Here is a 7,986-nt window from a genome sequence, read left to right as displayed (position 1 = left end):
GGGGGGAATGGGGCTGGAAGCTTTAGCTCGTTACTGCTGACTGCGGCTGGCCCCCTCTTGGCACCGTCGCTGGCACCAGACTCAAATTGCTCCGTGCCTTCAGGTGGGTGTGAGCAGGGGCTGGCGCCCATCAGCATGTGGGAAGGGCAGCGGCGGGAGTGGGGCTGTCAGCAGACAGGAGACGGGGGGAGGGGTGTGTGGAGGGGGAGGGCTGTGGTGGGAGGGGCCAGGTGGGGGAATGGAGGATGGGCCGAGACCCGCCCCTGTGCCTACCTCAGCCTCGCGCCCACAGTTCCTTTCAAGGTGCACGAATTTGTGCACTGGGCCCCTAGTTAAAATATAAAAGACTGGTATTTCGATCACTAGATAGGATAAGGATTAGATACCTAGTGAAGGTCAGGCAGAGAGTTCACCTCAGGGAGGAGCTCAATGTTCAGGATGGTGCTGAGATCAGGGATGGGGTGCATCTTAGGAGAGGAGTCAGGGGGAGGGGTCAGAGATGGCAGAGAGTTAGGGACAGTGTATAAATGTGGATGTGAACAAAACAAACTCCATCTCTGTATCCCAGATTTCTTTCATCTCTAAGTTTTCATGTTGTGATCTCTAACCAATGTTATTGCCATTAGCAAGCATGATTATCTGTGTTCCTTAAACTTACACAATGTAGCCTTAAATGTTTTTGTTAGTAAGAATGGGAATGGCACAACAACTGAGATAAATATAAATGTCAAAATGGTGATAGTATTTATGATGAACAATCATCTATCATAAGACCACAAGGAGGTATGACTCCTAGCATGCACTGCATTCTTTGTCCTTTTGTCTTGTCAATCATTAGTACCTGAGTTACACTATAAAACAAGTACTGTAACAGGAGCCTGTTAGTGGAGAATAATCTATGCAGATTGCTGGGTTGTTGTCCCTCTGAACTATATCACTTAAGTAAATGACCCTATAATCAATTGTGTTATATTCTGTGAAGTTGCCTGCATCATTTTTCGGTCTTAAGATACCTTCTTGATCCCTGAGTTGTGTAGTTCAGTTGGCTGGGCATCCTCCCATGCACCAGAGGGTTGCTGGTTCAACTCTTGTTTGGGGCTCATGCTTGGGTTGCAGGCTCAGTTCTGGTTGCAGGGGGGGTGGGTGTGGGAGGAAGCTGATCGATTTTTCACTCTCACATGGATGTTTCTCTCTCTGTCCCTCTCCCTTCCTCACTCTCTAAAAATCAATAAAAAAATATTTAAAAAAGGATACCTTCTCATTACAGTGGCCATTACACCTCCTACCCCACCATCAAACAGATAAGATTGGGGTTAAGGACAGGTGAATATCAGAGGATAGGGTTTGTTGGGGACAGGGGTTGGGATGTGAATGGATGTTTTGCACAATGCTTGCTAATTTTGAAAAACTGAAAATTGGCTTTGAAGACTTGGTTAAAATGTTCCAGCCCCAGACCTAGTTGGTTTGGCTCAGTGGATAGAATGTCGGCTTGCAGACTGAAGGGTTCGGGGTTTGATTCTGGTCAAGAGAACATGCCTGGGTTGTGAGCTCGATCCCCAGTAGGGGGGCATGCAGGAGGCAGCCGATCAATGATTCTTATCATTGACTAGAGGCCTGGTGCATGAAATTTGTGCATGGGCGTGGGGTGGGGTGCGAGGTCCCTCAGCCTGGCCTGCACCCTCTCCAATCCAGGACCCCTCAGGGGATGTCCAACTGCCAGTTTAGGCCCAATCCCGGGGATCAGGCCTAAACCGGCAGTCGGACATCCCTCTCACAGTCCAGGACCACTGGCTCCTAACTGCTCACCTGCCTGCCTGCCTGGTCACCCCTAACCACTCTCCCCTGCCAGCCTGGTCTCCCCTAACCACTCTCCCCTGCCGGCCTGGTCACCCCTAACCGCCTCTGCCTTGGCCCCCGCCACCGTGGCTTTGTCCAGAAGGACGTCCGGAAGATGTCTGGTCTAATTAGCATATTACCCTTTTATTAGTAAAGATGTTTTTTTTCCTCTCTCTCTCCCCCCTCCCTTTCTTTCTGAAATCAATAAAAATATATTACAATTTTTTTCCAACCTCCAAGTAATTTTGTTGAAATATACTGCTTTCCTGTATACTAGATTCGCTTCTGACTAACCACAGCCCCCTCACCATCCCTTGCCACCCTATCTGAGGACGATTCTTACTAGTTCCAGCAAAAATAATGATAATCTGGATTTTATTCCTCTCTTCTTCATAGTCCTGTTGCAATCTGGACAGATTACTGTTTTGGCTTGCTCCTTTTTTTCTAAGTTGCTTTAACTACATCTCCAGATAATTTAAAATTGCTTGTCAATTTCTACAAAATATCCTACTGGGATTTCGTTTAGGGTTATGTTGATTTTATAGATCAATTGGATAAAATTGATATCTCAACAATATTGAGTCTTCCTATTCATGAGCATAGTGTCTTTCTTCAATTATTTAGATACTAGAGTCCCAGTGCATGATATTTGTGCATGGGGGTGGGGGGTCCCTCAGCCTGGCCTGCGCACTCTTGCAGTCCAGGACCCCAAGGGGTCCTTAGTGCTGCTGCAGAGGCAGGAGAGGCTCCCACCATTGCCACTACACTCGCCAGCTGTGAGCCCGTCTTCTGGCTGAGCAGCGCTCCCCCTGTGGTAGCGCACTGACCACCAGGAGGCAGCTCCTGCATTGAACGTTTTCCCTCTGGTGGTCAGTGTGTGTCATAGTGACTGGTCGTTCTGCAGTTCGGTCGACTTGCGTATTAGGGTTTTGTTATGTAAGATTTTCTAATTTATCTATTTTCTAATTTTAGAGTTTCGAGTACATAGCTTTTGGATCTGTTTTGTTAAATTTATCCCTAAGTATTTATTTTATGGTTATTTGGATGCTGTTATAAATGGTATTTTAAAAAATATTATTTTTGTGTGTGATCTTTTTCTCCAGTTTTTTTCTTACTGGTATATAGACATATAATTGAGTTGTATATATACTCTGGGACCTTAGTAAATTCAGTTGTTAGTTCTAGTAGTTTTATTTTTAGAGATTCTTTTGGATTTTACATTTAAAACAATCATGACATCTGAGAACAAAGCAGTTTATTTCTTCCTTTTCTTTATGCCTCTTATTTCTTTTTTTTGCCTTATTTCACTGGCTAGGATCTCTACTACCATGCTGAACAGAAGTTGTGAGAGTGGGCATTCTTACCCTATTCTGATTTTTAGGGATAAAGCATTTAACCTTTCTCTATAAAGATGATGTAAGCCAAGCATGTTAAACTTGCAGCCCGTGGGCCACATGCCTTGTTTATTTGGCCCATGTTAGCCTTTGAGTTTGACATACTTGATGTAAGCTAAAGATTTTTCATAGAGCTGCTTTAAAAAAAATCTTTATTGTTCAGATTATTACAGCTGTTCCTCTTTTTCCCCCGATAGCTCCCCTCCACCCAGTTCCCACCCCACCCTCTGCCCTTAACTCCCTCCCCCCGCCCCCCAATGTCCTCATCCATAGGTGTACAATTTTTGTCAGTCTCATAGAGCTGCTTTATCAGGTCCAGGAAGTTCCTTTTATGAATGGGTGTTAAATCTTCCCCGTTATTTAAAGGTATGGGCTCTGGAGCCGAACTGCTGCTTACAGGCTTTGTGACAAAGGGCAGATTACTCAATCTTTCTTTACCACTTTGTAAAATGTGGATAATAATAATAATGTTCTGCTACCCCCCAATGTCCTCATCCATAGGTGTACAATTTTAGTCAGTCTCATAGAGCTGCTTTATCAGGTCCAGGAAGTTCCTTTAATGAATGGGTGTTAAATCTTCCCCGTTATTTAAAGGTATGGGCTCTGGAGCCGAACTGCTGCTTACAGGCTTTGTGACAAAGGGCAGATTACTCAATCTTTCTTTACCACTTTGTAAAATGTGGATAATAATAATAATGTTCTGCTAATTCCTATGAGGATTTAATTAAATGAGTACACACATACACACAGACACATAAAAGAAGCCTAGATACAATAGGTACTATATAAATGTTAGCTAGCATTCTTTTAGTTTAGCCCCTTATTTTGCTGTATTACTGGATTTTGCTGAGGGAAGTATATATAGGAGATAACATTTTAGAGAACTTAAATTTCCAAAAAGCCTTCATTCTACTCTCATACTGCATTGGTATTTGGCTGAGTTCTGAATTCTAGGTTGGAATTTATTTTCCTTCAGAATTTTGCAGGCTCTTCTTAATTTCTTCTATTTTTTACAGTTGCTGGATTTCTGATGTTTTACTAATTCTTGATCTATTGTAAATGGCTGAATTTCCTCTTAGAAGCTTTTAGGATATTCTCTTTATCTTTCCAGTCTTATAATGCATATTAATGTGTCTTGGTGGTTTTTTTCTTTTCTCATTCATTTTGCTGGGCACCTGGTGAATCCTTTTAATTTGGAAACTCAGGTTCTCTGAAATTTTCTTGTATTATTTGCTACTTTTCCACCCTTCGTTTTCACTATTCATTTTTTTTCTAGGATTTCTTTTATCTGGGTGTTGAGTCCCCAAATTGATTCTCTAATATTCTTATCACTTCCTGCCTATTTTTCAATACCTTCATCTTTCTACTTTCCATGAAGTTACCCTTAATTTTACTGGAATTGAAAATTTCTGCTGTCCAATTTTAAATTTCTAATGGGCTTTTTTTTCTGTTCCTTAATGTTTCTTTTCATAGCACCTTTTTCTTGCCTCATGGATTTGATCTGGTAGCATTTTCTCTGATCTTTCTGAAGATATGATGTTGTTGTTTTTTTAAGATTTTTTCCAGCTCCTTTCAATGTCTCAGTGTCTTTTCTTCTGGTCTGATAACTCAGTTACCACTTTACATCTACTTTTTGACTTCCATTAAAACATCTCTTTTTATTTTCTCTTCTATTTCTTTGTTTTTGTATATTGTGGATGATGCCTTAAAATAACACCTTGTAATTTTCAGAGGAATCCAAGGCAAAAACATTCTTCCAATCTTCTTTTTTTTTTTGATACAAAATTCCCCTGGATTTAAAGACATACTTATTTTAAAGTTACATTCAGATTACTCTATTATTTTTGGTTCTTAAAGTGTGAATTGTCCCATTTGTTATGTCAGCTGGCTATTGATTGTAGTGGTTGTTAGTTCTCTGTAAAAATTGATTGTGAACTCATCTATTGGAAAGTTTTGTTTTCATGGGAGTCTTGCATGTGTCCTGGATTATGAAGGGGCAGTGTCCTGATGGCCTTGCTGGGCCCTATTGAGTCACAAGGTTCAGAGCATTTTTTGTTTTTGTTGTTATTTATTGGTCCTAGGTTTCCACACCATTCTAAAGGGCAGATTTGGGTCCTCACCTTTTGCTACTTGGGTTTGGGATTTTGAACAGTTACTAAAGTGGCCTTCTTTCTCCTCTTTCTTCTATGGTCTAGGACACTTTGGGGTCATGTCTCAAAGGTTAAAGGTGTTTTTCTACCCCCCAATCAAGGGTGGGCCAGCTCTTTCCTGGTTCCTGACTTTTTGCAGGAAATCTAATTCCAGTTCTCTGCTGTGCAAGGGATCTGTGAACCCATTTCCATTCTAGACCAGTTCTAGTGTCTTTCTGAGTTTCTGGGGCTTCAACAACTACTCCCTGATAAGTTAATACATTTTTTTTCTTTTTAAAAATATTTATTATTGTTTCTTTTAATTGATCAACTTGTTTTTATTTTATCTTTCTTTCTTTTTTAAAAAAAATATATTTTATTGATTTTTTACAGAGAGGAAGGGAGAGGGATAGAGAGTTAAAAACATCGATGAGAGAGAAACATTGATCCGTTGCCTCTTGCACACTCCCTACTGGGTATGTGCCCGAAACCAAGGTACATGCCCTTGACCAGAATCGAACCTGGGACCCTTGAGTCCGCAGGCCGACGCTCTATCCACTGAGCCAAACCAGTTAAGGCTCTTTCTTTCTTTCTTATCTAAAATTTTACATGTCTCCTTTCCCCCCACCCCCCATTTGACCCCCCCCCCACAAACCATTCCCACCCCAGGGCAAGCCCCCACTGCCCCAGTGTCTGTGTCCATTGGTTATGCTAATATGCACGCATACAAGTCCTTTGGTTGCTCTCTAAACAGCCCTCCCCAGACATTTGTCTCTGGATCTGTTCTTGTTCATCAAATTATGTTGATCATTACTGGAAGGTGGGAGTCCTGCCATGGCCTTTTAGATCCTGCCATAGAAGAGTCAGGCCGTGGCTCCTCCGGCCACGCCTCCTGCTGCTGCTTTTCCCGCCACCACCAGCGCAGAGCTGCAGCGGGGTGACAGTTGAGGATGGCCCGAGCGGAGGAGCCCGTGGTGTCGCTGGTCGACGTCCTGGAGGAGGACGAGGAGTTGGAGAAGGAGGCGTGTGCCGTCCTGGGTGGCAGCGACTCCGAGAAGTGCTCCTACTCGCAGGGCTCCGTAAAGAGACAAGCACTATATGCCTGTGGTACCTGCACCCCCAAGGGAGAAGAACCAGCAGGAATTTGCCTAGCTTGCAGTTATGAGTCATGGAAGTCATAAACTATTTGAGCTATATACAAAAAGGAATTTTCATTGTGATTGTGGAAACAGCAAGTTTAAAAATTTGGAATGCAAATTATTTCCTGACAAAGCAAAGATAAATTCTGGCAATAAGTATAATGACAACTTTTTTGGATTGTATTGCATTTGTAAGAGACCTTATCCTGATTCTGATGATGAGATTCCAGATGAGATGATCCAGTGCGTAGTCTGTGAAGACTGGTTCCATGTAAGGCATCTTGGTGCCATGCCCCCCGAGAGTGGGGATTTCCAGGAGATGGTGTGCCAGGCCTGTATGAAGCACTGCTCTTTCTTGTGGGCTTACGCTGCACAATTGGCAGTAGCCAAAGTATCTGCTGAGGATGATGGGTTGGTGCTGAATGTCGATGGAATTGGTGATGAGGAAGTTACCAAACCTGAAAATGGAGATCATCATGATAGTCCCCTCAAAGAGGATGTTCCAGAACATGCAAAGGATGCTGTCAAGACAGTTAAAGCAGAGCAGACTAATGAACCATGTGCCAGCTCTAGTTCTGAGTCTGATCTCCAGACAGTGTTTAAGAATCAACATCTCAATACAGAATCACAGACTGGCTGCAAACTTTAGGAGCTTAAAGCTAAGCATTTTATAAAGAAAGACACTGCCACCTTTTGGCCCCTGAACTGGCATAGCAAGTTATGTACCTGCAAAGACTGTATGAAAATGTATGGCGATCTAGATGTCCTGTTCCTGACAGATGAATATGACACAGTTCTGGCTTATGAAAACAAGGGCAAGGTTGACCAGGCGGCTGGCAGGACAGATCCTTTAATGGACACCCTTAGCAGCATGAACAGAGTCCAGCAAGTGGAACTCATTTGTGAATATAATGACTTGAAGACTGAACTTAAAGACTATCTGAAGAGATTTGCTGATGAAGGCACGGTTGTAAAGAGAGAGGACATCCAGCAGTTCTTTGAAGAGTTTCAGTCCAAAAAGAGAAGAAGGGTGGATGGGATGCAGTATTATTGCAGCTAGACTGGAGTACGGCTCCTTTTCAGCCAGGCGTCTTCTCAGCCAGGCCGTGGAAATGCCACTTAATGATCCAGGAATAAAAGAGGCATATTTCACATTTGTTCCTCTTCCATCCTCTCTTTGAAGAGGCCTCCTCTGACCTTAAGCTTCCTTCACTCTCCTTAACTGCAGTAGCTACAGTGTTTATGCTGATTTCACAACCAGCATTCTTTCTGACTCAGCTAAAAGCAACTCATTCCACAGACTTCAGCCCCCACCACACCCCCAGTCTATCCAGGGTTATTTGCTTATAAGTTTGTTTTTTAAAAAATATATTTTATTGATTTTTACAGAGAGGAAGGGAGACAGATAGTTAGAAACATTGATGAGAGAGGAACATGGATCAGCTGCCTCCTGCACACTCCCTACTGGGGATGTGCCCGCAACCAAGG

The 7,986-nt window shown here is 42.8% G+C and overlaps 1 protein-coding gene across 1 annotated transcript; it reads left to right on the top strand.

The window, feature by feature from the left end:
- The first annotated feature begins 6,309 nt into the window (after positions 1-6,309).
- On the top strand, positions 6,310-7,650 carry LOC102419551 (putative E3 ubiquitin-protein ligase UBR7). The gene is given in 2 exon segments (XM_014462611.2): positions 6,310-6,524; positions 6,526-7,650. Coding segments are annotated over 2 exon segments (1,248 nt in total). The 3' UTR covers positions 7,559-7,650.
- The last annotated feature ends 336 nt before the right edge of the window (positions 7,651-7,986 follow it).

Source organism: Myotis lucifugus, unplaced genomic scaffold (assembly GCF_000147115.1).
Source record: "Myotis lucifugus unplaced genomic scaffold, Myoluc2.0 scaffold_3, whole genome shotgun sequence".
NCBI lineage: Eukaryota > Metazoa > Chordata > Mammalia > Chiroptera > Vespertilionidae > Myotis > Myotis lucifugus.
Note: the sequence above shows the minus strand (reverse complement) of the source record. Positions and strands in the feature narration are given on the sequence as shown.